At 52.8% G+C, this 27,029-nt stretch overlaps 10 protein-coding genes across 10 annotated transcripts; 3 read left to right on the plus strand and 7 right to left on the minus strand.

The window, feature by feature from the left end:
- Window positions 1–201: 201 nt before the first annotated feature.
- TRIVIDRAFT_178676 (uncharacterized protein) lies at window positions 202–1,407 on the plus strand (the record flags this gene model as incomplete). The annotated part of the gene is made up of 2 exons (XM_014102004.1): window positions 202–645; window positions 713–1,407. The coding sequence occupies 2 exons, from the start codon at window positions 202–204 to the stop codon at window positions 1,043–1,045; spliced, it is 777 nt and encodes a 258-aa protein (XP_013957479.1).
- TRIVIDRAFT_212451 (uncharacterized protein) lies at window positions 321–5,025 on the minus strand (the record flags this gene model as incomplete). Its single annotated transcript, XM_014102005.1, has 5 exons — window positions 321–645; window positions 713–1,343; window positions 1,420–1,520; window positions 1,598–4,732; window positions 4,807–5,025. The coding sequence occupies 4 exons, from the start codon at window positions 5,023–5,025 to the stop codon at window positions 1,310–1,312; spliced, it is 3,489 nt and encodes a 1,162-aa protein (XP_013957480.1).
- Window positions 5,026–5,714: 689 nt separating this feature from the next.
- Window positions 5,715–7,644, plus strand: TRIVIDRAFT_12354 (uncharacterized protein; the record flags this gene model as incomplete). Its single annotated transcript, XM_014101954.1, has 2 exons — window positions 5,715–5,943; window positions 6,020–7,644. Coding segments are annotated over 2 exons (1,854 nt in total), but the record flags the coding sequence as incomplete, so codon positions are not given.
- Window positions 7,645–7,943: 299 nt separating this feature from the next.
- On the minus strand, window positions 7,944–9,316 carry TRIVIDRAFT_220521 (uncharacterized protein; the record flags this gene model as incomplete). Its single annotated transcript, XM_014102006.1, has 5 exons — window positions 7,944–8,084; window positions 8,144–8,284; window positions 8,364–8,885; window positions 8,984–9,148; window positions 9,245–9,316. 5 exons carry the CDS (start codon window positions 9,314–9,316, stop codon window positions 7,944–7,946), a joined length of 1,041 nt encoding a protein of 346 aa, XP_013957481.1.
- A 495-nt stretch (window positions 9,317–9,811) lies between these two features.
- Window positions 9,812–12,136, minus strand: TRIVIDRAFT_74222 (uncharacterized protein; the record flags this gene model as incomplete). The annotated part of the gene is made up of 4 exons (XM_014102007.1): window positions 9,812–10,296; window positions 10,361–10,887; window positions 10,956–11,662; window positions 11,727–12,136. 4 exons carry the CDS (start codon window positions 11,920–11,922, stop codon window positions 9,996–9,998), a joined length of 1,731 nt encoding a protein of 576 aa, XP_013957482.1.
- A 633-nt stretch (window positions 12,137–12,769) lies between these two features.
- TRIVIDRAFT_111157 (uncharacterized protein) lies at window positions 12,770–13,893 on the minus strand (the record flags this gene model as incomplete). The annotated part of the gene is made up of 2 exons (XM_014102008.1): window positions 12,770–13,573; window positions 13,676–13,893. The coding sequence occupies 2 exons, from the start codon at window positions 13,813–13,815 to the stop codon at window positions 13,114–13,116; spliced, it is 600 nt and encodes a 199-aa protein (XP_013957483.1).
- Window positions 13,894–14,347: 454 nt separating this feature from the next.
- Window positions 14,348–15,516, plus strand: TRIVIDRAFT_74215 (uncharacterized protein; the record flags this gene model as incomplete). Its single annotated transcript, XM_014102009.1, has 2 exons — window positions 14,348–14,657; window positions 14,724–15,516. 2 exons carry the CDS (start codon window positions 14,348–14,350, stop codon window positions 15,365–15,367), a joined length of 954 nt encoding a protein of 317 aa, XP_013957484.1.
- Window positions 15,517–15,522: 6 nt separating this feature from the next.
- Window positions 15,523–17,314, minus strand: TRIVIDRAFT_178693 (uncharacterized protein; the record flags this gene model as incomplete). The annotated part of the gene is made up of 2 exons (XM_014102010.1): window positions 15,523–16,382; window positions 16,507–17,314. The coding sequence occupies 2 exons, from the start codon at window positions 16,906–16,908 to the stop codon at window positions 15,969–15,971; spliced, it is 816 nt and encodes a 271-aa protein (XP_013957485.1).
- Window positions 17,315–17,649: 335 nt separating this feature from the next.
- tmk1 (mitogen activated protein kinase tmk1) lies at window positions 17,650–19,622 on the minus strand (the record flags this gene model as incomplete). The annotated part of the gene is made up of 5 exons (XM_014102011.1): window positions 17,650–18,278; window positions 18,343–18,724; window positions 18,803–18,998; window positions 19,081–19,410; window positions 19,468–19,622. The coding sequence occupies 4 exons, from the start codon at window positions 19,194–19,196 to the stop codon at window positions 17,902–17,904; spliced, it is 1,071 nt and encodes a 356-aa protein (XP_013957486.1).
- A 2,190-nt stretch (window positions 19,623–21,812) lies between these two features.
- On the minus strand, window positions 21,813–24,985 carry TRIVIDRAFT_168954 (COPII component protein; the record flags this gene model as incomplete). Its single annotated transcript, XM_014102012.1, has 3 exons — window positions 21,813–22,026; window positions 22,098–24,311; window positions 24,386–24,985. 3 exons carry the CDS (start codon window positions 24,536–24,538, stop codon window positions 22,015–22,017), a joined length of 2,379 nt encoding a protein of 792 aa, XP_013957487.1.
- Window positions 24,986–27,029: the final 2,044 nt, after the last annotated feature.

Here is a 27,029-nt window from a genome sequence, read left to right on the forward strand (position 1 = left end):
CTGCCAAAAAAAGAAAAGAAAAAAACCCACCAAAAAAACACACCATGCATCTAGCTCTCTCTCCCACGCAGGGGGATCCACCCGTGCTTCGTCGAGTTTGCAGAGCCCCTCGTACAACCAGTCAATAAGAATCCGCAGCATCGCTGTCGCATAGCATAGGCATAAGCCATCGCAGCCCGAACAGCTCATCACACAATCGCAATGGCCTCCCCTTGCATCTCGCGCGCCGCACGATGTCTGGGCTCGACCGCCCGCGGCCCAATCGCCCGCCAGACAGCGCCAGCCTCGTCCCTCTGCCAGCGGCACTACCACTCGTACGACCATCCATCAACGCCGCCATTTGGCACCGTCGACAGGTCTATCCTGGCCGCCGCCTACAAGCACGTCCCTGAGCATGGATTCTCTCTCCGCGCCATTGGCCTTGGCGCCCGCGATGCCGGCTACCCTGATATCAGCTCCAGCATCCTGCCCGACGGCCAGTTCAGCCTGATACGCTACCACCTGGTTGCGCAGCGCGAGAGACTGGCTGACAAGAGCCGCGAGCTGCTCAAGGATGATTCGCTCGCCACCGTCAATGACAAGGTGGCTGCCTTGACATGGGAGCGACTGGTGGGCAACAAGGACATCATACACAGGTGGCAGGAGGTGAGTGCCGTGTCTGGTCGTGAGACACCCATTGGCGCGTTCGCTGACCAGAGTGCGCCATATGCAGGCCCTGGCCATCATGGCGCAGCCCAGCCATCTGCCCAAGTCGCTGGCTGAGCTGGCTGCCCTGTCCGACGACATCTGGTTCCTGGCGGGCGACAAGGCCGTCGACCCGTCGTGGTACACCAAGCGGGCGGCTCTCTCCATGGTCTACAGCTCCAGTGAGCTCTTCATGACCAACGACAGATCGCCGTCCTTTTTCGAGACAAGACAGTTCTTGCATCGAAGGCTGGGAGAGGTCCAATCTGTGGGGGGCACCGTAGGAGCCGTAGGCCAATGGGTTGGCTTTACGCTTAATGCAGGCGTTAATGTCTTGAGAAGCAAGGGCGTCCCTATCTGACGTTCTAGACACAAAATCCGCCCCCAAGCCACATCCTCATCCCTGTCTAATTAAATCATAAGAGTCATGTACAATAGTATCAGCATCTCAAGGCTCCCAACTCCCAACGAGTTTGCTCGCCACCATTTTATGTATATACACCATCGCCTATTGTTTTTTACCGCCCACGAATGAATGGCGTCCCAGCATTATTGCGCAAACTATTCATTACACCTTGCCCACAAAGTATGTTCACAGGCCGGCCATGAGTGGCAGGCGCTGGCTCTAGATGAGGGTTCGTTGGCGGGGATCGGTCAAGCTGTAAGATAGAGATTTGAGAGTTAGCCATGAAAATCGCAAATCACTAGAAAGAGTAAAATGTCAATGAAACTGACCGAATAATCTTGACGTCTTTATCCAGCCGAGCACGGCCCTCAATAGCATTCGGCGTGATCAAGATGTATTGTCGCGATACTGATCGTCGAGCAGCATCCACCTGTGTTGTGACATCATCCCATTAGCACTCACTCTCAAATCACCTCTCATTTCCCGTAAATCTGCAGTATAACCTACCAGCATGTTGGTACTAATTGCTCGGTTAACATTATCCATGAAGACGTCGAACTCATCCAGACATCGTATTGGTGATCCAATTGCTTCCCACACGGAGAGAAGCATGCATATTGACGAGAATGACTTTTCGCCTCCAGATAACGTCTTAGTGTTGCGGCCTGATGAGCTCTTTCGAGTCTTGTCAGGCTCAATCTGGAGGTTTACCTTCCTGGCCTGGTGGTCAATGTCGATCTTGCCTCTGAACCCACGCTCACTCAAAAGATAACTGAACTGAATTCGTATTCGAGCGCTAATTTGCCTCTGGAACTGTCTCCATAGGTGAAGTCGGTGCTCAATGGCTTGTTTCAGACTCGCAATAGTGTCGTCCACGTCTCTTGTCTTCTTCATCACATCCTCGTACCGCGTTCTGGCCTCGACAGCTCGGTCGTAAATCTGTTGGTCTGTGGCCCCTTGTCGAGCCTCTCGCTGTGCCAGCTGCTCGCAAACCTTTTGGTATTTGATCTCAAGACTTGCATATGTTTCGTCTTCAGGGATATGAACACGATCCGGCGACACTTGCTCTGCTTGCTGGATAAAGTCGGCCACCTCGGCAATCTTCTGGTCACGCCTGGCCTCTGCTCGCCGCCTCTCGGACTTCTCGATATCCCACCTCTCAAAGGCGGCATTCTTTTGAGCGAGTGCAATCTTCCGAAACGCTTCGTGTTTCTTGACTTTGTCGTCTGCCTTGGCTACGCGGCTTTGGTGATCCTTACGCACATCCTTTTCGGCATCAAGGCGTGCCTTGGCCTCTTCCGCCTTCTTGCTTAGCTCTCGCTTTTCTAATTTCAAGTTACCATACTGCAGACCAAGCTGCTCCTCTTCGGTCTGCTTCGCTTCGCGCTCCTCCCGCAGCGCAACAAGACGTCCATCGACGCCCTCGAATGCATCTAGGTCTAGTGATATCCGCTGAATGTCCGCCTGAATTCGGCGATTATCACTTTCCAAACCCTTGAGTGCGGTCAGGTGAGATTTGAGATCAGCTTCACAGCCATCCAATTGCTGGCGTGCTTGCCGCTCCTCAGCTATCAAATCCTTCACCTCCAAGCCTAGCTGCCTGAGGTTCTCCTTCTGCACAACAAGCCGCTGAGCAGAATCTGACTGCATTCGAGGAGCTAGGTTGGTCGGTGTAATAGGACTTGTGCCTATTGTTCCGAAACGGTTTGTTATTCTCAGTCCGTGGCCGCGTTTCCCTTTGCCATCGTGGAAGCAGATGCACGCCACCACGTTTCGGGGAGGACCGTTGTTATCGATCATTACCCGCTCCGCTTCGATACGATCCTTTACTAGGATGACCTTTTCGATCTGGTTATTGATGACAAGCTGAGATCGAACGAGCTCATTGTCGAATGCCAGCACTCTGAGGATGGTATCAAATTCGCCATCTGGCTCCTGGGCACTGGTGTCAATTGTGCCTCCATACGCAATATAAATGGGTGGTTGTTTTCTTAGGCCAATTCGCTGAATTAAGTTTGACAATTTCGTATGGTCCCTCTTACTCTTCACAACAAACGCATTCAAATTCTCACCAAAGGTCTTTTCGAGGATGCCAGACCATTCAGGCTTTCGGAGAGTAACATGGGTGCCAAGGGGACCTAGAGGCTTGCTTTCAAACCCGCTTTCCTTCTCAATGGCCTTGGCCAGTTTGATGAGGTCTGGGTCATATCCGTCAAGGGCTGAGCCGCTGCTCTGCTCGAGATCTTTGACGCCCCTTTGCGCCACGACCACCTCCTTTTTCTTTTGTTGGAGAAATTGATCTGCTCGCTTTGCAGCTTCCTTGGCTGCTGTTATTTTTTCGTAATACGTTGACGTCTTGGCCTTGGCTTCGCTAATTTGTTCGTTCACTCTCTTCTCCTGCGCTTGCGCCTCGGAGAGCTCTTGGTCTTTCTGCGCGCGTGCAGAGCCTGATGCACCATCCAGTCGGTTTTCTTCCTCCTTGATCTTGCTCTCACATGACTGTATGTCTGTCCGGAGAGTTCTCAACCGCATGTGAGCATCTCGCTCTTCGCGCTGCAGTTCTGTTTGCTTCCTTTTGGCATCATTCCACGCAGCCTCTGCCTCCAACATTTTCTCCTCAAAAGTGTTTTCTTCATTGCCGAGAGCTTCTCGGGCCTCTTGAACCCGAGCCAGCTTCTCTTCCTCCTTTGTGAGGGCGTCTGTCGCCTTTTCGCAGTCAGCCTCCCAGGTGATGAGCTCCTCGTCGCGCCTGTTCAAATCAGCGTTGCGCTGCTCTAGCTCTCTTTCCCGCTCGACGACTTGCGACCAAACAAGCTGGTTTCTATAGTGTCTCGCTTTCTCGCGAAGGCCTTGGTTCTTCTGGGCTATCTCGGCAAGTCGTTGAGCATCGTCCATTTCCTTTTTAACATGGGCTATCTTCTCATCGAGATCTTCTCGGAGTATAAGCGTCTTGTCTAATGTGTCTTGCGACATTTTGTAGTCATTATCCAACTGCTCCAGTTGGACACCAGAAACAAAGTACTTGTACTTTTGCGCTGGGCTTGCGGCATTGAGGAACTGTCTCGCATTATCTTGGGAGAGGACTGTCAGGGGGTTCCCTATCTGCAAGGCATACCACTCCGAGATTTCGTCGACCTCCTGCTTTTTGGTAGAGACAACCTTGCCCTGGTCCGTCTTGATCTTGAAACCGCTGCTGCCAGATTTAGAAAAGTGGCGCTCGACAGTGATGGACGATCCGTAGATGTCGGGCTGGTATGCATCGGATCCAACGTTCTTGATCTTGACAACAAGACTTCCTTGCTCGCGTCCTTCCTTGACGAATGACTTTAAGCTGCCGCCTCTGTTGGTATCACTAGCCTTGCCGCCAAGACATAGTGTAAGAGCCGTCAAGACAGCGCTCTTGCCACTGCCGTTCTCTCCAACGATGAAGTTGATGAGGGGACCAAGTTCCACATGCAATCGTTCGTGGCACATGAAGTTGTAGCAGGTGATGCTTTCAATAATGCCACTCTCAGCGACCATGTTGTTGTCAAACGTCTGTGTCGTAGTGCGGCGCATCAGCTTCTGCGTGGCTTGCTGGTCGTCCCAATCGGTATTCTTGAGGTGTCGGAAACCATTGTCTCTCATAAGTTCGTATTGGGTCTGGGGGGGAGTCGCCGGAGCGTCGTCATCATCGTCATCTCCATCGCCGTTTTCGCTCTCAGAGCTGGATGAACCGTCGTCTCGTCTCGTCTCTGCTGCTCTACTGCTCGAAGGCTCTGCTGATAACCGGACTCGTTTTCTCTGCGACCTGCGGTTAGCCAGCTGATGATTGCCCGGCTTGTTGACGTAGTTACCGGCTGCATGCCGTTGGCCATGGACGCACGCGCTTCAGTGACGTCTGTAATTTCGTCTTGCTGGCCTGAGGCTTTGCGCAATCTCTTGAGAGGCGCCATGGCCGGTGGTTGATAGATTGGGCGTAGTCACAGAAGTCGAGAAGTATCAAGGAAGGCTGGAAGGATGCGCCGGTCGGTGATTGAAGCGTATTGGTTATATTAACATGTTAAAGAGTCCCATCCTAGTGTCGCATGCATCCTGCAAGCCCCTCTGGCCGATAAGCGATGCGATGGACTTGTCAAAGTCCATTAATTTGGTCTTGCAGCGCGTTGACCGCGTTGAGCGCGTCGTGGGGTAAAGCAGCTAGGCAGTTAGGCAGCTAACAGTGCATGACTAATGCGCCTGTCCTTTCAGGTATCTTAGTAGCACGCTGGCTGTATGTAAATCACTTTGAGGACCGAGATGGTATTTTATCCGCAAGTCGACGGCTTGTATTAGCAAAGATAAATATCATTTGACATTACAACTATAGAAAGGAAATTTGAGATTCAACCTTTTTGAGAGAATAATTAAAAGTCCGTAGCTATATGCTATCTATAATGCCCAGCAATATTGTGATAATAGCCAGCGCTGAAAGAATTTTGATAGGCGGGTGTGTAAGAGCTTGTCGGCGTGGGGCTTCAATCGAGACGGCACTCTCAAACTTACATCTACATGCATTCCAACTAAACTCAACATATCGTATGAATAACCTTTCGCCATGCGGATGACTGAAAACCATCACAGGTATCCCTTCTCGCGGTAAAGCATGTCCAACGACAGCAATGTCGGCGAGACGGAAACTGCCGTAGGGCAGCTCTCTGAAAATACCGTCGAGTACATGCTCTTTGTGGTCGAGAACCAACAATCCGAGGCTCGTAAAGCACGTACTCGCCTTGAAGCTATTCGAAAAGCAGCAGTTGAGCTCGTTCAGTCGCTCACAAAGGACTACATCTGGCAGCGTGAGGGGTTTGAGATTTCGCTGAAAAGCGAGCATGGTGAGTGCAGCCCCTTGGCCTCTGATGGTTCAATGACAATTTCTTCTTAATTCCTGCTCTAATAGCTTACCTCTAGGACTTCTGTTTCTACATGGCACCACTGATTATGGAGATGCCATCGAAGATGAATGGCTCATTGTCTACATGCTCTGTGAGCTGTCCAAAGCCCATCCCGACGTCTGGGTTCGAGTTGGAGATTCCGATGGAGAATTCCTCCTTGTCGAAGCGGCCAACGTCCTTCCCATGTGGCTGAGTCCGGAAATTGATCGTTACCGCGTATGGATCCATCTTGGGAAGATCTTCCTTATACCTCTCATGCTCAGGGGTAAAGACGATCCCGACCAATTGTCGCTTTCGCAAGCCGTCACGTTTCTGCGATCAAATACAGACGCCCTGGTTCACCTCCCCGCCATCGATTCCGAAGCATTTCATAGATTGAAGAAATACCCAGATCAAATCTCCAACTCTATCCACCATTCCCTTGTCACGATTCCTAGAGCAGTGGCCTACATTTTACATGCTCTTCCAAAGGCTGTTGCCCCTGCCGTTGAGCACTTTTATTTGCGAGATGCCAACTCGCTGAAGCCCATTATATCTTCATCGGGATCTTTGCAATTTCCACCGGAAGATCTTGTCACGGTCAGTGTAAGATTCAGCAAAACCCTCTTTGCTCAGCTCAAGTCCCAGAGATTCGACACACCGCCAAGGTGGGAGGCCCTGCTCCGCAAAACCACAAACGCGGAGCTGCTGCCAAAACAAGACCAGAAGAAATTCGAACACTTAGAGACTGGCATGAAGCTCACCTGCGGGTTCGAGATGCTTGCTGTCAATGCAGAGAATAGCAAGAGCAGAGTCGTTCGCGAAATGGCTATCATGTTAGAGGATCTGCAAGAGGACGGAAGCTCATGCCTGCCTTCCGATGAAGAGATGAAATTGTGGGAGAACGCTGGTCGGGATGACGATGATTCATGGCTTGACATCAATTACGAAGACTTTGAGCGCGAGCTAGAAGGGAAGCAAACTCATGCTTCGTCTTCAAAGAGCGCATCCGGCTTCGGCGAGGCTCAGACACAAGAGAATCTGAGAAAGATAGTCTCGCGCTTCGAGTCTTTCCTCAACGATGATGACGCTGGGTTAGAGGGCGCTGAGCTCGACAGAATGGACGTCGATGATGATGACGAGGAAGAAGAAGAAGATCAGGACGTAGAGGTGAGCTTTGATGAAGAAGCATTCTCCAACATGATGAAAGAAATGATGGGCATTGCCACAACGAATCCTGGGGAAGGAGCAAAGGTTCGAAAGGTTGAGACTGCCGAGGACCACACCGATAGCGATGCAGAAGAGGATCGAGACATACAAGATCTCGCATCTCGCATGGAAGCCGAGCTCAAAGAGTACGGGACTCTCCAGCTCGATCCACCAACAACCGAGCGTGCGATAAAGTCAAAGCAAAGCTCTGAGAAGGATAAGCAGAAGGATAAGCAGAAACAGAAGCAACCGCTGCAAGGAGAAAACGGCCATTCGGCAGATTCCACCGATGACGAGGACGGCGAAGTCGACATTGACTATAACCTAGCCAAGAATCTTCTCGAGAGCTTCAAGAGCCAGGGAGGCATGGCTGGCCCTGCGGGAAATCTCATGGGGCTCATGGGGTTCCAGCTACCCCGTGACGAAGATAGCGGCAGTGAAGGCCAAGGTGACGGACGATAGCTTAGCTGGCATTGGTGTAGGCTTTGCCTCTGGCATTCGTTGTTTTGTTTGCTTTTGCTCTTCGATGTCAAGACTACAAGTGCTTGGGAGCTTGATTGTGATAGCAACACACCGTATTTCTAATGTCATGTAGTACTGGGACAAATAAAAGATATGTTAAGCCGTTGTACTATATCAATCTTCGTCTCCAACTCCTGGCTTGTGCATAAATATTACAAATGCTCCCTTCACTTTCCGGTATCGTATTCAATGAGCTATACACGCCAACTTCCATGCAGTAGACAACAACCTCAATCCTCCGAGTCAGGCTTAACAGCCTTGCCGCCACCACCACTCTTTTGTTCGCCTGCCATGCCATAAAGTACATTGATGTTATACCGCTTCAGCTCCTCCCACTCCTTGGCATCGACCACAGAGATACCGCAAAACATCTAGTATCATCGTTGTTAGCTATTCACAAATCTTCCATTACAGTGGACATTGGACAAACCTGGAATATCTCGACGAGGATGACCTTGTTTGGGTTCTTGAGGTTGACTTTGTGCTCAGGCTTGATCATGCCGGCAACCATTTTGATGACGGCTTGTGATTCCAGGATGCTGTGATTTCTCATGGTGTGTCGTATGGCGTACTGCCCAGCCATCAACCTCCAGTTAGCCAAGTATCCTTTTGAGTAAACAAAACCTCTTCCCAGCCGGGCCTCAACTTACCGTAAAAGGGGCGCCTGTCTCGGCTTGCCGGGTTTCCGCCTCTGGCACCGCCGCCGCCTGAGCCGTTTCTTTCACTTCCTCTGCTCCATCCGAGCCTTCCTCTGGCTTCTCTTCTTCCCCTTCCTTCTCCTTCTCCTCCTCGTTCAAGCTAAAAAACGAGGCTAGAACCTTCCGTGCCACTCTTTGAACTCCCTTCTCAGACGCCTTCTCCGTATCCACCACGGGCGTCAACCGGTTAATATACTTGCACTTGCGATCCTTTGGGCTCTCACACTTCTGCGCATCCCTGCATATCTCAAGCACCAGCTGGCAGGGATCCACCGGCCTCATCGTCTTCATGAAGAAGACGCACTCTATCGTGACCGACACTGGGGAGAAGATGCCTCTTGCCTGGGGCTGTTTGGGTGCCTTCATGGCTTCAAGCTCCTTTTGGATAGATGCCTCAATGTCTTCATCCTCGTCTCCTGATTTCGGCTCCGTCTCATCAACTGGCGGCTTGATGCCGTACAGCTTTTCGCCGTACTGTGAAAGGTAGTGAGCATTTTACCAGCAACACCACAAAATCCCAACATTCTCCTCTAGATAATTTGTGGTGGATTGCAAAAGGGGGATGTCGTTACCTCGTCGCACAAGGCTTTGAACTCTCGGACTGCCTTGCCCTTCATGCCCCTTGCATAGGTAACCCAGATGCCCTCATCGCCCACCTCAAGCGTTTTGCCCATTTCCGCCCAAGAGGCCTGCTTTGCCTTTTGAGCCGGCGTTTTCCATCTCCCAGCTGTACCCTCCTATCGTGAGAATCACAATGTTAGCATTTCCAGCGTCATAGACACGAAGCAAGAGTTTTCGCTTCATGTGTAGTACAGGTGTATTCGCCAGCATACCTTTCTCTTCTTCAATGCCGAGCCGTCAGAGCTACCAGGGCCCTGTTTTCTTTTTGATGCGGAATCTGCCATCTCAATTGAGTGCTTTGTCTCGAATACAGGCCGACTAAATGATGCTCTGAAAGCAAGTTTATGAAACTGCAGTGAGCTTTGCAGTGCTGGATACAGCTTATTTGAGGCTCGCGATTAGATACGGTGAGCGGGTACCTGGTACTTCTACTCAGGCTCAAGTTTAGAGGAAAGTTGGGTACTCGCAACCTCTAATATTTTCACGAAAGCACGTGATTTCGAGATCTCATCCTCCAAGATCCCAACTTTCGCCAAGGCAAATCTTAATGGGCGTACCAAGTACATATAGGCACTAAATAAAATGTAAATCTTGGAATATTCAACAAATTTATTCAAGTGACAATCTCTGTGCCAAAATAACTCAGACTGGCACAGATTTCCCGGAAAAGGCGTAAGGTAATTATTTTGGGGCACTTTATAAAGGACTTTGATACCCTGTTGTTGGAATCCGGTATTACATACGCACAAGTCGGGTCACAAGATTGCAAATAGATAATTAACAAAAAAGGATTATCAACTTGAAATTCATATACATAACATCCTGCTAAACCATGCTTCGTTTTTTCTTCCTTTTATAACCCCCCCTTCCAAGCCTGCTTGACTAACGATCAGTGCCTGCCTTGATCCGCTGTCTCAGGTCTATTATTCTAATAAGGTGCCGATAAACTCCATGCCGTGCATGTTAGTCCTTTTTGGCGTTGTTCTTGGCGCTGGCTTCAGCAGTCATGATCAATGCTCGCGGGGCGTCTTCTTTAGGCATGTACAGCTCGACAAATTGAAGGCATTCTGCCGCGTTGAACGTGGGGTCTGTGAGAAGCTGTTCTAATGACTCCTTGGTCTTGACGGCAAACTTCTTGGCCGTCTTGGATCCGCCAAATACGTCAACCAGGGCCTTGAAATCCCAGTTAGAGATGTCGTTGTACTCGGCCTCCATACCGTGGATGAAGCGCTCAATGGTGAAGCCATCATTGCAGATGACAAAGCTGAGAAACAGACATGTTAGTGACTGTCTGGTTGAGCTGGGTGTGGGATATGGTTATGACTTACATGATGGGCTTCAGCTTAAGACGAATCATAGTGCTCAGCTCCTGGGCTGTGAGTTGGAACGAGCCGTCGCCTACAAAGAGGATAGTCCTGCGGCCGCTGTTGTCATCGGCAGCGGCAAGGGCAGCTCCTTGGCAGGCACCGACTGACCAACCAATACTTCCCCAGAGGACCTGGCTGAGTGCGGTAACGCCAGATGGGAACTTGGTATCCCAGATACCAAAGTTGGCCGTGCCAGTCTCTGTGATGACAATGTCCTTCTTCTGGAGGAATTGACCAACGCGCGGCCAGAGCCAGGCCTGAGTGATGATGGGTGAGTCATCTAGGTTCTTGGCAACCTCGTTCTCGACAACTGGTGATGGCTGGACGTTGAGCTCGGATGCGCTGATCTGGTTGATAACCTGCCGCAGCACTCCTCTCATCTGGACACCTGGATAAGTCGAATACTTGACAACACAGTGGTCGCTGTGGAGATCAATCGTGTTCAGCTGAGATGTACGATAAGAGAAACCAGCAGTGTTGAAATCGCTCTAAGAGAAAGGTTAGCGAATGAACGGATAAGAGCGATGCAGATATAGCTTGGGACAGATATACACACCTTGAGGGCACCAATTGTTAGGATAAGATCTGAGGACTCAACAATCTCCTGGGCTTGAGGGGGTGAAGAACCGGCACCGGCATAGACACCGCCATAAGTCGGGTGCTCTTCGTTAACAGCGCCCTTACCCATGGGAGTGACGAAGACAGGGAGATTGGTCTTTTCGATGAGGTCATGGACCTCATCGAGGACGCGGTGGCGAATGGCACAGGCATCAACGAGAATGACGGGGTTCTTTGCAGCTCGGAGGTACTTGAGAACGACATCGACGACGTAGGCTTCACTCTCGGGCTCATTATCGGGCTCCGACAGGTCAATTGGCGTGTTGAGCCTAGCACCCTCGACCTTGGCCTGAACCATGTCGGTAGGCAGCATGATGTAGATGGGTCGAGACCGGATGTAGCATACTCGGAGGGCGTGGTCGATTTGAGTGGCGATTTCAACCGGGTTGGTGAGCTTTGCGACCTCACAGGAGATTTGAGCGCTCATGTTGGCGAAGACGTTGAAATCGCCGTTTCCGAGCGTGTGGTGGAGGAGCATGCCATTTCGCTGCGAGATGGTGGAAGGGCAACCGACAATGTGGACGACGGGGATATGTTCGGAGAAGGCACCGGCAACGCCATTGATGGCGGAAAGCTCTCCCACTCCAAAGGTGGTGATGAGAGCACCCATCTCCTTGACGCGAGCATATCCATCAGCGGCATAGGCTATTAGGCAGGCATCAGTTAGTATGAGGTATAGTATGGTCATATTTTATGGTAAGAAACTCACCAGCATTGAGTTCGTTGACGCTGCCAACCCACTTGAGACCGCAAGAAGGCAGGTAGTCGAGGGCAATGAGGTTGTAGTCTCCGGGAAGGCCGTGGACGGAGCGGACGCCGATTTGGTGGAGTCGTCGGAAGAGATACTCGGCAACGTCCATGGGCTGCTCGAGATTCTGCACCCTGATGTTGATGTTTGCGCCCATGATTGCAGCGGGAGATGGATGTTTCCCCAGATAGTATATTATAGTTCGAAGTTGGTGTTTATTGTGATGAATATAGTAGCTGTTGCTGTTGTTGCTTGTGGTGACCAGCACTCTTAACTTTAGGAGCTCGGGATGTTGATAGTTCAATTGAATGAAGCTGTAGGAGGAATCGATTGATTGATTGATTGATTGTTAGACTGATTGATTGGTGTCTGGCAGGACATAGGACAAAAAAACAAAGGATGGAACGGCTAAGTGAGAGGATATATATTATACTCGTACTAGGAGTAGCTTCGCATCCATCCCACTTCATCCATCGCGACAAGCTCCCCTCCATCGTGGCTGCTCTGGTTTGCACCAAATGCGGCACCGGCGAAGGAACCCCGCCAATGCAGGCTGCTCGTGCCATCGGCAAGCATGAGCTCACTTTCGGACGCGCCTCTGTCATGATAGTGATGTAATGACGACTCTCAGGCCATTTAGACCTTGGCCCACTCCCTGCGCTAATGCACCTGTTGCGGCCTCTTGATTGCCCAGAGATACCCATAGCTTGCCATAGCCTGCAATCCTGGCACCCAGTCCAGCAAAATATGCTCCGTCTTCCGTCTGCAGGCAATCCAATATAGTGCTCAAGCGGACAATTAACACGACAACCAAGGCCGCTCATCTAGATTCCATCGGCGCCTGCTCGGCACCACGCCCGGTCAATTACCAGCCTGTCGCCCCGTTGTTTTGGCGTTGGGCCCAGCCGCATCACGGTATCGACCGGGCTCAGGTACCAGTCAAACCAATCCATACCACACATGGCGCCGAGTTCAAGGATACGAAGTCGCGGCTTGATGAGCTTGATTGCGAATTGATAGTGGAATTGATAAGTCGATAGGTTGAGAGCCCATCGAGCTGTGAGGGTGAGTAAAGATTTTTCTCTCTCTCGTGGCATGCTCGCACTCTCTCGCCACCATGCGCACACAAGTCATGATACCTCGTACCACGGCCCAGCACGGCGTCTTGTCTATTGCCCCTATTCCCAACTCCCAACGCCGTCCGTCTATGGCTGGCAATACATCAGCCGCTGACAATCGTACACTGTGCATGCATTTGCAGCACCTTTCGTTACCCCTTTTCCTTTTCCAAAATATTCCCTCCTCCTTCTAATCGTACACATACATTCGTCCATCTTCCAGGAGGCCATCAGTCGCATCGGCCGTCCTTCCACCCGGTCCTCCAGCGCTCATCCCATCGCGAACAGTCAAACTCGGGCTTCCCCAGCTTTCTGTTGACGTCGTTGTGAGCGCGGCAGAGCCACTGTGAAAACTCGTCACGGCTGGACACCTGCGGCTTTTGCCGTGCCATGTAGCCCTGGAAGTCCTCGGCACATACCCAGCACGGGTACAGCTTGGAGAAGAGCCCGACGAAGCTTAGCAGGTCCGACTGCTGCGTCCGCGATGGCGTTTCTGGGTACGATGCGGCGATGGAATGGAGGAGCGTCCAGGTGCTCCGTCCAAGGGTCTCGACGTCGGGCGGGCAGTCGGCTGGAGGGCCCGAGGCGACAGCTGTTGTAGATACTGCTCTGCTGCCGGCGACGGCATCTTTTTTGGGCGCTTCTTTGGCCAGTGCGGCCCATGAAGCAAATGATGTGCAGCTTCGGCATCTTTTATGACAGGGGCACTGTTACCAGACTTGATCCAATGACCAGTGCCCAAACAGGCACAAATGTAGACACGAGGGTATACGCAAGGCTGCAGATACTTACGGTTTGCCATCCTTGCCCAGAACCACTCCCTTGGGAAACTTCTTGGGCTGCTGGTCGGCGGCTACAGACTCGGAAGCAGCCGAGAGCCCCGGAACGGACGCAATCGCCGTAGCGTCACGAAAGGATGCTTCCTCGGCCATAGTTTTTTTTTTCTTGTATCGGTAGGAGAAGATCCCAGTAGTGCCAGCAAAACAACGCTCACACTCACTAACAAACTCCAATCAGGCCTCGAACGGTGGCCAAAAATCAAGAAAGAGGAAATGATGGAGAGAAAAAGATGTATAAAGATGGACAAGTCTCAAGACGGACTCATACAGTATCTCGCACGTAATTTGTCAGCCCATGGCTTGGGCCCGGCCTGTCACTTTCAGCCTGGACACTTTTTTCTTATCGATAAAGCTGCGGGTAGCCCCTCTAGCCCCTCCAAGCCGTCGTCATCCGCTCTTGTACTCCCGTAGAACTACTAGGCTATTATTAGCTCGTCAGCAATCGGTCGTTTTATGCAGCTATCGATGTCGACAACACCTCAATTCACCATCTTTGAAGCCATTGTTCAAAGGCATATCCAAATCCATTGCCGCCTCTTCAAGAGCATTTATATTAGCTTCACTCTCAATCTCACCCACCAAATGTCCTTCAGCAACCTCCATCCTGTGCTAGTCTAGTTTCATCATGTCATCGTCCAATTCCGCTCCTCAAGACCAGCCGATCCCGGTCCTGCTCCTCAAAACAAAATCCAGCCCATCCGACGCATACGAAGACCTCTTCTCGGCCCCTTCCCATAACCCCTCTTTTGAACCAACTTTCGTCCCCGTCCTACAGCACAAGTTTGAGGAAAAGGGAGTAGACAGGCTCCGAAACTTGCTCCGCCAGAAGCGCATCGGGAGCAGCCCGGACTGCGAGTTCGGCGGGCTGATATTCACTTCCCAGAGGGCGGTGGAAGCATTTGCGCATGTAGTGCTTGAAGATGAAGCTGCAAAAGGTTAGCTCAGCATCCTTTCCTCTTCAATAGGCCATATCTTCTTAGCTGACACACCCCGGTGAAAAGATGACCCCGAATGGCCTCACTTACAGAACATCCCTATCTACAGCGTAGGCCCAGCCACCACCCGCGCCCTGTCCGCCGTCTCCCAGCAGCCTCCCCTCCAAATCTTCGGCAGCCACACGGGCAACGGCGATGCCCTCGCGCAATTCATCCTCGACCACTACGCCGAGTGGCACCGCGGAAACCACCCCGCCCGACTACCCCCCCTGCTATTCCTCGTCGGCGAGCAACGCAGAGACATCATCCCCCGCACCCTGATGGATCCGTCCCTCCCCGAAACCCGCAGGATCCCCGTCGTCGAAGAGGTCGTCTACGGCACGGGCGAGATGCCCTCGTTCCCGGACGACTTCGCGGCCGTCCTGCGCAGCACGCATCGCTGCCCAGAGCGCTGGGCCGTCGTCTTTTCGCCCACGGGCTGCGACAGCATGCTCCGCGGCCTCGGCGTGCTGGATCCCGAGACGGGCAAGTTCTCTGGGCGGCGGGACGAGGGGACGTATGTCGCTACGATTGGGCCTACGACGAGGACACATCTTGTCAAGAACTTTGATTTCGAGCCTGATGTTTGTGCTGAGACGCCGACGCCAGAGGGAATATTGGAGGGGATAGTGGCTTTCCAGAAGAAGAGGTTAGAGAAGACGGCATTGTAGCAATGGAAATGGATAGAAGTCAAGCAAGAGGAGGAATAGAAATTGTAAAGCCAATGCTGGCCATTGGCATTTTAACAAGACACTGCAACACACTGTAAGAGTACGCATGGAATCGAAGGCAGCAATAAATACAAATGGGGGGAAAGGCGCTCATTCATTTGGTTTCGGGGTATCATAGTATAAAATATCTGTCTGTCTGGCTATCTGTCTAGGCGTCAAATTTTCTCGAGGGAGTGTCGTCTTCCTCTGCTTCATCTCTTTTCGTTTCCCCAATTCTTCCTTTTCTTTCTCATACCACCACACCTTCTTCATCCTCCTCCTTCTTTTCCTCATATTATCAACTTTCTCACGCCCCTCTCGCCCAAGATTCTGTCTGACATGTATTCTGGCATCTCTCATATAGTAGAATTATGCATCATATGACTTGAACCATGTTCGACAGACCCCCATTCAGTCGATTACATCGGTGTCCATTAGGCAATCAAATAAGACGGAGTGAAGAGCAGTATTCCGGTAAACACTGTATGCACCAGGGGAGGAGCCTCATCTCCCGGGAACAAGCAAAAGATAACATCGTTCAAAGGCAATGCATATAACCTCATCACGCACCAATCACCCACAGCTCAACGCCAATAACGCTAAACTTTGGTCCCGCATCGCTCAGCGGCTCGTTGCCAAACGTCTCGCAGGTGGCGCTGTGGCCCACGTCGAGCGAGTCGTCGAGCCACAGGCCGTAGTGGCCGCCTCCAGACCCCACGCTCAGGAAGCCCGTCTCGCAGTTGATGTAGAAGTCGTTGAGCCCGCTGTAAGGAAACGCCTTGAAGCGAATCCCGGGCGTCGAGGCGCCGGACCGCGAGGGAGGGGCAAGCGTCGTGCTGCGTGTCAAGTGGGTTGTGTCTGCGGATGGCGGCAGCGGGAGAGAGGTCAGCGTCGAGGCTCGCCACAGGAAGCACTCGCCGTTGCCAAAGTAGGACGGGGCAGGATGGGGATACTCGGAGAGGTAGGCGCCAAACGTCTGCGTCAAGTCAAGTCAATAGTCAGCGGATCGTCCATTCCAGCCTTGTTTTTCCATCATGAGATCCATCTCGAGTCCAAGCTTCCACAAGGCAAAAGACAAAAGACAAAAGACAAAAACTTACCCCGCCCTCCTGGTCCTTGACAACCAGCACAAAGCCCACCCGCATGCCCGCATACTCGCGGCACCGCTGATACAGCGTCGTCAGGCTGGTGCCGTTCTGCTCCAGGCTGTACACCAGGCGCCAGTTCTCGGTGATGCGCAGCCGCTCCGGCACCATGGTGCGAATCTCCTCCGCCACCACCGTCGTCAGCAGCCTCGACGCCGCCGGCGTGCTGTCCTTGTATCCGAGCAGCACAATCGGATCCAGCGGCGGCGGCCGGAAGGGGCTCAGCGTGCGCAGCGTCGGCGTGTAGACATCGTTGATGCCGTCCTTGAGGTGGCCGTGGCTGTCGGCGGCTTCGTCAAACTCGCTGCCAACGCGCGTTTCTTCGGTCGAGAAGCGCCGCATCAGGCCCGTCCACATTGCTACCAGCTTTTTGCCGTTGGCTTCTGGCGTGTAAGCAGCCCTGCAGCTCGTGGTATAAGCCGGAGGTCAAGTATCTTGCCCGTCCCTAGAAGTATTACCCAGTAGGTATGCAGCAGGTCGCAGGCACAGCAGGTTGGTAATCCTTCTGTACTACTAGGTAGGTAGTACTACGTATGAGCTGGCAGAATGTTCAATTGCGGTATGGCGGTAAGCAGCCGCGAGCAGTTACGATGTATCCAAAGACGAGACCCGCCAGCCGAGCGATGGAAGCTGGACGGCCATGGAATAGGGCAAAAAGAAGCCGGAGATGATGGGCGACGCCGAAAGAGTGAGAGAAAGAAAACAGCGGCGTAATGAAAATCCAAGGTGCAGAAGCTGCGTGTACCTGCGCAAGTCGAGACACCTAAAACGACGTGCTAAGGACAACGGCAACGGCCTGTCACGGGCAGCAATTTAGCTGTCGACAGGTATCTGTTGATCCATGCTTTACCTCTGAGGTGGGGTTTGCCAGGGCCAAGTCATGCTGCCATTGGTTTGGCCTATGAGCAACAGGCCACTGCAAAACAGAGCCGTCCATGTCGATCGCGACACTCGCCCCGCACCTCGGCCGGGACCAGCCTTTTGATGCTAAATATACTCGTAGTATAATCTACTCTGTAGGGATATATATCATCGACCATGTGTGCGTGTATTCAATGAGATGCGCAGGCTAAGTAGTTAAAGAAACCCCGCAAAAGTGACCAAAGTGAAAAGGAAAAAAAAGGAGCCATCCGAGGCCTGTGTATTTATTCGTTTCATATCTCGTCTCGTTCCTCCTTGCTTTGCTATCCGCTCATCTTGGCCCGGCCAAGACTAATATCCTTTCTTTGCCAATCTCATTGCTCTATATCCTCCACAGATTCTTCCATTTTTCTTCACCTTGTTTATAAATGGCTACAATCTCCTCCAACAATGTGCTTCATCGAGCTCTGAAAACACGAGCTCAATCTTTTACCGCATAATCTCTTGGTAAATCAGTTGCTTCAGCTGCTCCTTGCTCAGGGTATCTTTGTGCTTGTCGAAATCGAAGAACTCCTCCGGGATCGGAGGCGCGGTTGGCTCGTCATCAGGGTCGTGATATGGCTCGAGGTAGGGGTGCTTGAGAGCATCCTCCACCGTGATTCGCTTTACGGGGTTGAACGCAAGCAGTTTCTCCAAGAGGTCCAATGCCAAGTCAGAAGTCTTGGGGAAGAGGGTGCGGAATGGCACCTTCTTCTTGAAGGGCAGCGAGCGGATGTATTCTCTCGCTCGTCGAGACTTGATGCCATAGTAGTCCTCCATGGTCGGTGTGCCGAGCACATCAAGGATCAGAGTCAGCTGGTGGTGGTCTGGAAAGGTCCTTGCGTTAGCATTCATTTGCGTACATGGAGCTTGGCGTGAGTGCCAACTTACAGTCCTTTCCGGGGAACAGAGGCTTTCCGCTGAGCATCTCAGCCAGGATGCAGCCCACAGACCAGACGTCAATGGCCTTGGTGTACTCCTTAAAGGTCAGCATGATCTCGGGAGCACGGTACCATCTCGTGGCAACGTATTCCGTCATGAAGCCTGAGTTGTCCTCCTGGGAAGCAGCAGATCGGGCCAGACCGAAGTCGCAGACTTTCAGATCACAGTTGGCATTTAGCAAGAGGTTGGACGGCTTGAGATCTCGGTGCAGAACGTTTGCCGAGTGCATGGCCTTGAGCGCTCGCAGCGTCTGGTAGATGAAGTACTGGCAGTGGTCGTCGGAGAGGTCCTGGGTTCGAATGACTCTGTGCATGTCCGTCTCCATGAGTTCCTACACGCAAGTTCTACGGTGAGCACATGTACGGATGACGGGTAGAGAGGGCTTGTGGAGCTCCGTGGGATGACGTACCTGAATAAGATAGACCTCGTTGAAGCTATCGTAGCTTCGGGGCTTCTGGATATCAAGGATGGAGATGATGTTTTCGTGGTTGAAATAGCGCAGCAGCTTCATCTCTCGCAGAGTTCTCAGACAGAACATGGAGTGGTCGAAGGGGGTAATCTTCTTGATGGCAACCTTTTGTCCCGACGGCTTGTGAATGGCAGAGCTGTTGACGCCCAAGTGCTGTTAGAAAACGGCGTGTGCAGCTACAACTAAGACGTAGGTAGACCCAGGAACCAGAAACTTACCAAACAACTCCGTAGGCTCCCTCACCAACAACATCCTGAATGTCATACTGCTCGCTGACGTTGAAGGAGATTTTGCGCGACGCCGACGCATTATTGGGGGGGTTCGACCGAGACATGATGGTCGGGCTGGGCGCTCTGCGCGACTTGAGGCTGGGAGGTAGGTGGCTGTGGGCGGATGTCGATGGCGGGCTCGAGAGCGTAGAGAAACGCAACGCAGCACCTGGCGGGAAAGGGTGAACAAAGGCCTCTCCGTATGCGTTGGAGATTCTCGTCGATGCCCGCAGGCTAATATACGGTTAACCCAATCAACGGCAACTCCACTTCCACGAACTAGACGGAGTCAGCTTGAGGTTCTTCCCACAGCAGACGAGGGGAATCGCGGCATACGAACAGAGGTGGGTAAATGGGAGGCTGCGTAGATGCAGAAGAAGCTGCTGACGCTTGTTCTTGGGGCGAAGAAGAGAAGTTGGAGAGACGAGAAATACGCTCAACCTCGGAATAAGGAACAATGTATGACGAGAAAAAGACGACAGAGACAAAGACAGCTGGGATTCCGGCAAATGATATGGAAGTCTCGGTGAGTTCACTCACGAAGCACGAGTCGCTGGCTGCGGGGTCGAAGGTGCGTGCTGGCCAAGTGGGGGTGGCCTATGGTCTTTGTATCTGCTCAGCTGAGGTGCTTTAGCGAGTTGGTGCTTTGTACGAGCAATAATTCAGGAGGGCCAGCGGGGGCGGGCTAGGAGGGCCGGGCAAGGGGGGGCGCAGAGCCTATGCTTGGGGCTCGACAGGTGTCTGCAGGCCCTGGAAGAGATGGAGGCTGGCACGCTGCATTTGGGCTAATGTTGGACGCTGATGGCACGGAGCTTCGTCCAAGGTCTAGATGGAGCTTCAAGATGCATGCAAGCCCGCCTGGAGTTACAGGTTCGTGCCGGACGGGCTCAGGCGGCGCGCGGATCCGCTGGCGGCCCCTTGCAACTGTCCTGTGACAACCTGCCGATCCTGGGCAGCCCAGATCGAGCAGCGCTGGCCGTTGCCCGTATCGAGCCCGGTTTGAAGCTCGAAACAGCAATACCTTGCCTGAGAAGGTGGCTGGCCCAGCGGGAGACGGGGAAATGCCGTGGGAATGCATGCATGTGGTGTTGTATACGGTACGGCTTGTCAAACGCCGGCATACGGCTAATGCAACATGCCTACGAGTACAGATAGGTGCCCTTTCTTGGAGGAGAGGGGGGGAGGCTCCTTTGTGTTTTGTTGAACAAAGACCTGGGAGCAAAAAACAAAAGACCGCAAGGGTCTGTTTTTCTAGAACGGGAGCTGTTGGGTTGGATTGCTGAAGAATATCTTTTGACATGGAATCGTCAACGCCTGCTGTATGCTTTGTTCTTACTCAGACTCAGATGGGGAGTTATCTATACAGCTACAAATCAGGTAGAAAGAAGCCTCCTCTATCATCAATTGTGACAAGTGAGGGGAAAAGAGCCATTATGCAGTCAGCTCGGGTCGAATATGCACCCTCTTCATCCTCATCACAAGCAAGCCTCAACTGCCATTTACCATGGAAGTATTCCGAGAACAGTCGGCCGTCTTACTTCAACATTGGATCCAATCCAGCAGCAGCCGGCGCCCGCCTGAGCTAAAGGCCACTAAAGCCTTCCATAGCGCAGGTCGTTCGGCAGGGAGACGACATGGGGGCGTCTGGGGCATCTTACAGGCTCAGCGCGGCCCTGTAGCGTAGCTTCGGCGCCAGCGCTTTGTCTCCTCCATGAATCTGGACCAACACATTGACGGTCCATCTTCCACAAAACCTTCAACCTCAACATCAGCAACATCAAATCCAATCCAGTCCAATCCCATACGATGCATGCCCAATGAGTCATATGATTCCTCTACATCACCTCTTTATCTCGCAACTCCATCCATCAAATCACAAAGCACCTCCCTACTCCTCCTCCAAATCGTTTCACACTCTTTTTCTTCCCAAAGCGCCTAATCGCCATCCCCATTGGCCAGTCAAGCGTCCCCCCTCGCCTGTTTCATCACACTCCCACCTGCGGCGTAAATCACAAAATCGGCCCCAAAAAAAGGGGAGGGGTGCCCAACCTCAAACCTCGACGTTAGAGGTTTTTCTCCAGCGCCGTTTCAAAAACTCGGGGCCGTATTTCATATCCCAGCCTTTCTTTTTCCTTTGTTAAACCCTACAGGTATTACGAGTACGCTTTTTTTTCGGTTGTGGTTGTCCACCGTCAACGTACCGATAGGTAGTACTACACGATCCATGCACCCAAGCGCAAAACACACGGTAAAATCAGTGACAACCCCCCCCCAGTCAACACCAGAGCTGCCGAGCAAAACCACCAAAAATGTGACGCACAGGAAAAGGCCCGTCTCTCCGTATTGGTTACCAATGTTCGAAAATTATGGAGTAGCCCAACCCAATCAGATAAAACACGCCACCTCTACCCCCGTCCCGCTCTTCCTGTTGCCGACGAAACAATGTGCTCCAACAGCTTTTTAACAGCCGGCCGGCCGGCCTCTATCGCCGTCCTCCACTATAGAAGAACAGGCAAGATGCCGAGATACAGAGGAGAGAAAGCACCTTGGCACTTGTGATGTACCGTGATAAAGGCAGGATGATACCTGATGAGGCTAGATAGATGCCAAGGTAAGAAAGTAGACAAATACGCCGTGAAACAACATGCTCAGCCACGGGACTCAGCCAAGTCTTGAAAACACATCTTCAATACTTCAGTTTTTTTTTTTTCAAGCGACTATTTTTTGAAATATTGTTCGTTTACCATAAAAAGACATGATCCCATCTCCTCATACTCGCCCTCTTTTTTTGCCAAAGGCCGCCACCATGAGATTCCCCGTCACTACCTAGTCTATACAATTATTATTGCAACACCACCGCTCAATTGCACTCCCCAACGTTCATTACTGCACAACCTAGATGATGATCATGTTAGCTACTGGGTGTTCTCCATAGAGTTCTTTTATGAGGGTGCCAATTGACGTACCTTTTCTCGAAGTGCACCAAGCCATTGTGCCGCACTTACTCCCTGGTCTGCCCGGTCCTCGACGAGTAGCGTCTGCGCCCATAGCTTGAGAGATGGCTCGCCGTCCTCCCGTACAACGTACAGGTGCGGAACCGTGATACTTCCCACGCCAAGTGCTCGGTGATCACGGCTCTTCTGGATCACGGCCCTGATACGCTCGTTGAAGTCGTTTTCGAGCTCGGGAACCCGTCCCTTGCCAACGTGAACCTGCGTGCGGTCCTCTACTCCAAAGACATCGGCGATGAGCTGGGGAACGGCATCTCGACCAACCCACAGGAACTGGACCTGGCCGTCGTCAATCAGATAGAGGCCGTATGGTACCAGTCTCTCCGACGACAGGTTCTGTGCTGGGGGGAGAATGATCTGCCCTGTGGTCTCATCCGGCACGCCAGCATTGTCGGGCATGTCATGCAGAGAGTAGAGCCTGGGGTAAATGTAACGGATCAAGAGCGGGATCGGAAGCGTGGACAAGAGGCACAAGGCGGCTGATCTAATATCAGAAGGAATCTGTGTTGACTTTCGTAGGCCGACGTTCTTTGTGAGGCCAAGGAACAGCATAGGGAGCCCTCGGAGGTTCGCAGGGAACTGCAGGCCACCACCCATGCTGCCGCCGGCGAGCTCCTTCTTGAAAGTCTGGAGAAGCTCGGTAACCTTGGCCGATAGGGCGTCTCGGGCTGCATCCAGACCGCTGCTGAGTGCTCTCTCCACGGCCTTGTGGCTGAAGTAGGCCGTGATGGCGGACTGGTCAGCCGACGCGTACAGGTCAGACAGGTTCGTCGTTGTGGGCAGGGCCAGAGTCAACACCCTGATACGACGCTCGCCATTGCATGTCGTGTGTAGCACAGCTGCCTGCAGGCACACCACGTTCTTAGTAAGGCTCTCGTCAATGGCAACCTCGACAACGTAGCACTGATCGCGGGGGAAGGCCGGGAATGCGCAGAGGTCTGAGCTGCGGTTGAAGAAGTTTCCGTAAAAGGCATTCATGCGCAGACCCGTAGTCGCGCGAACTCGGAGTACGGCTTCCAACCCAATCTCGGACGACAGGTAGTCGCTGAACTCGGAGGCGAACTTGAGCGCGTCTTCCGGTCGCGAAGCGTGCCAGCCAGGATAGAACCAAGTCTGTCCACCAGTGTATCTGGGCAAGTTGCTCAATGAGGCCACGTCCTGGTACTGGGATGAGAACAGGAACATGTCAATCGAAACCTGGTTCTTGGAACACTCGACCGCAAAGCTCTTATAGAAGCTGTTCGAGGTCTGCAGGAGGCTACTCTCCTTGGCGGTTCCCAAGAGCTTCTTGTCTTCCCTCATGTCCAGCTTTCCGACGCCCGTGTTGGGCAGCGAGGCCGTGAGGACAACAATCTTGCCGCCAAGCGCCGAGATGAGTTTGTGTCCCGCACGCAGGGCGGAGCCCATGCACGAACCATTGCTCTGGTTGTTCTGGAACATATCGGGCAGCTTCTGGAGGAACTTCTCGATGCTCTGGCGGCTCTCGGTCAGGGGAACCAGGAGATCGTGGGGCACCGGCAAAAAGGGTTCGTCAAGGTCGCTGACCACAAGCATGCTGGTCTCGACATTCTCCTCCGAATCCTTGGGAATGGAGAAGTAGTGAAGGCTAGAGTCGACCGCGAGGAAACCAAGGCGAGTTCGGCGATCCGCGTTTGGTATCCTGTTCAAGCTGTCGAGGATGGTCCTGGCACTTGTGGCCAAGAGGCCGTTGGAAACAGCCGCATAGCTGACATCGAAGAGGAAGAGGTACACCAGGGGCTGGGGAGGTCGAACCATGTACTCTTGGGGGGCAACAAACTCGACGACGGCGTGGTTGAGCTCGTGGCGGCGCCATCTGTCAGCAGCTTGCTGGGCCGCGGCATCCCAATCAAATGCCTGGGGCACATCGTTGCTCAAATTACACATGTTGCACCTCCAGCGGTGGCCGTGATCCAAAAAGGTAACAAATGGGTTGATATACGTCCTACATCTTCGGCAACGTGAAATGACCTGATCTTGGACCACGGGGATGGGGTCTTCGTCGTCGTGAAGAGCTCCGTACGGCTGGATTATCAGAGCAAACGGCAGCTTAGACTTCTTGAGCAGCGAGTTGGTTGTGGGGATGGCGTTGATAGTGGAGCGAATGTATCGCGAAGAGCAGTTGGATTCTGGTGAGGCAGTCACGCTGGTCTATAAGAAACACAGCTCATATTAGCACACACGTCATCGCGGCACGGTATGTGTAGGTGGGATGTCATTCTTACATTGGGCGGGAGGATGATTGGAGGCGGGGGCAGATCCAGCTCCGTGACGTTGAAGGGCTGAGTCAAGAGATCCGTAGGATACAGCTGGTTGAGAGCAGCGGGCCTGTTTGCTTGGGCCATCTGCGGGGGCTGAGGCTGGCTTCCCATCTGCATGCCAGCGATGCCCTGAGTGATGCCAGCGACGCCAGCGGCAGGCCCTTGACCACCTGGAGCTTGGTATCCCTGATCCGGAGCTTGGTAGCCGCCATAAGCGGGCTGCGATGCAGGCACGGGTTGTTGTGCGCCATAGCCAGTCTGGGGATACTGGTATCCAGTCGCCGCGGGTCCACCAGCAAGAGGCTGAGGCTCGCCCTGGGGATAGGCGCCATAGGGAGCAGCACCGCCTTGAACTGGCGGCACGCCGTATTGCTGTCCGACCGGTAGCTGACCGCCAGCTAAAGCATTGGCTCCTGTGCCGACCTCGAAAGCTTGCGCCGCATATCCTCGCTTCTTCTTCTTGCCCGCAGCGGCCTCGTGGGCGTGGGGTGCGGCCTGGCCATCGAATGGCGGTTCCTGGGCTTGCTGGTCAAGCGGCTGGCCGTAGCCATCATTGGGCGGCGCCGACATGATGAGATTGCGTTGGCCGAGGGCGTCGCTCTGCGCGCAACCAGAGGTGAGGGATGCTGTGATAAGAGTTCGGTCGGCGGGGAGGGCTGGGCCTCTAGAGGAGCAGTTGCTCGGGGCGAGAAAGCTCTGCCTTTGACCACGGGGGAGGCGGTCGATGAGATGAAAGGGCCAAGGTTGGATCCGACAGTCGAAATATCGAGCAATTCGATGTCGAAGCCAGCCGTCTGGGTGGATTGGCAGGCGGAAGCAAGATCAAGATTCGCTGGTGGGCGTCACTGCTTGTCGTCCAGTCGATACTAGGTAGTGTGTCCTCTTTGGATAGGTAATTACCTAGACACCGCCTCTGAGCCACACAAAGAGGGGCGCTGTGGCTAGGGAGGCGTTGAGAACTCGAGACTCGGTGGAGCAAAGTACCAAGGTACTCAAGTACTCTACTAAGGTGCCAATGCTAATTGGAGGCAACGACGCCAGCAATGCAGGTCGATATTGTCTGTTGTATGGGCCGCCGCGGGTTTTATAGCACAATGCCACCGTATTCTACTTGATGGCTTTGAACAGGTGCTTTGTTTGAAGAAGGGTTTCGGAGTGGATTCTCTACTATTCAGCTTCGAGACATTGTGAGATGCCGTTAGAAACACGTAGCTACATGCCGTATTTGGTACTCGTCCAGGTACAGTAACTTGAAATGTGGCCAAAGCGGCGTATGCCAACCCACCCAGCTGGCATGTTTGGTCAGGCAACATTGTTGATCCTCAGCAATAAGCTCGAATCAAGCCACGTGGTAGATCTAAACACGGGGTAGATGGCAGATGACTGGTTACCTGTGACTTTTGATTCCTCGATGAGAACAGCCATGCCCTCCTTCACTCCAAAGCCGTGCAGAAAAGCCAACCTGCAGGGTAGCTGTTGGTACTCCGTAATACCTTGACAATTGAAACCATGGCCTTGAAGCAACGCTGAGCGGGATTCGGCACGCAGCCCAGACTCCAAACCCCCAGCAAGCAACAAGGGGCACCGCAACGGTTCGCCCATCGAATGCACGCAGTAATCTTTTGACATCTGATATAATAAATCCTTCTGACTGCTCACTCTCCCCCTTGTCCATCATCGCCGCTGCAGCGTCCTCCCGATTAGGACATTTTTCGCTGTGGGGAATCTCCCTACCGCGTCCAAACGGTAACCTTGAAGCATTTCGATGTGCCGACTCTTCTTTTTGAACTCCCTCTTTCGCTGAGGATGAAGTTGACTCAATAATTGCCCATATATCTGATACCGCCGCACGGAGCCCTTCTAATACAAATGCCACCCTCTTCAGCCCATCCCTGCATGTGCCATCAATGCAATTGGCGCAAAGCGTCTCTTTCGCAGTAGCATCATCAATGCTTCACAGCAATGTCCTCCCTCTCCAGGCCCACGGACGATGATAATAATAGACGACACGCAGTAATATGGACTTTCAGGTCCCCTCGCTAGCCCGCCACAGCCCACCAGCCCCCAGCGCATTAGCGCCGCCCAAAGCCCACTGAAACCGCTGTATCCCAGGCTGCGGTCCCTGGCTGCGGCACGAACTAACATTGGGGAACAAGCATCTTCAGGAACTCGGCAAGGGGAAACAGGAACCACAAGAACCACAAGACCAGCGAAAAAGGCGCGCCGGACGGGGAATATGCTTGACTCCAAGCCCCGAAGCAAAAACCCGCCCAGGATCTTCCCTTGATCGCCTTAATCAACAACCCGGCCTAGTGCTGGCTATGTACATGTATCCTGCAGCGCAATCGCACATGCAACCAGGTACATACATGTACTGTACCGCAGCAGCTATTTCGGGCAGTAATTATCGAATCCCATCGCCAGCTAAAAACAAACAGCTGAGGCCTCCTCCACTTGCACATGCAATGTCCTTCTTTTAATCTTTGCATTCCCTCCCTCCAGCCATCGATCGCTCCAAAGCTTCCCAACTTGCTCTTCAGCTCCCTCTTTTTCTCTTCCAAACCGTCACGGGTTCTCTCTTTTTTTCAGCTACGCCATTCAACTACTT

The sequence above is a fragment of the Trichoderma virens genome (genome assembly GCF_000170995.1).
Source record: "Trichoderma virens Gv29-8 chromosome Unknown TRIVIscaffold_5, whole genome shotgun sequence".
Taxonomy (NCBI): Eukaryota; Fungi; Ascomycota; class Sordariomycetes; order Hypocreales; family Hypocreaceae; genus Trichoderma; species Trichoderma virens.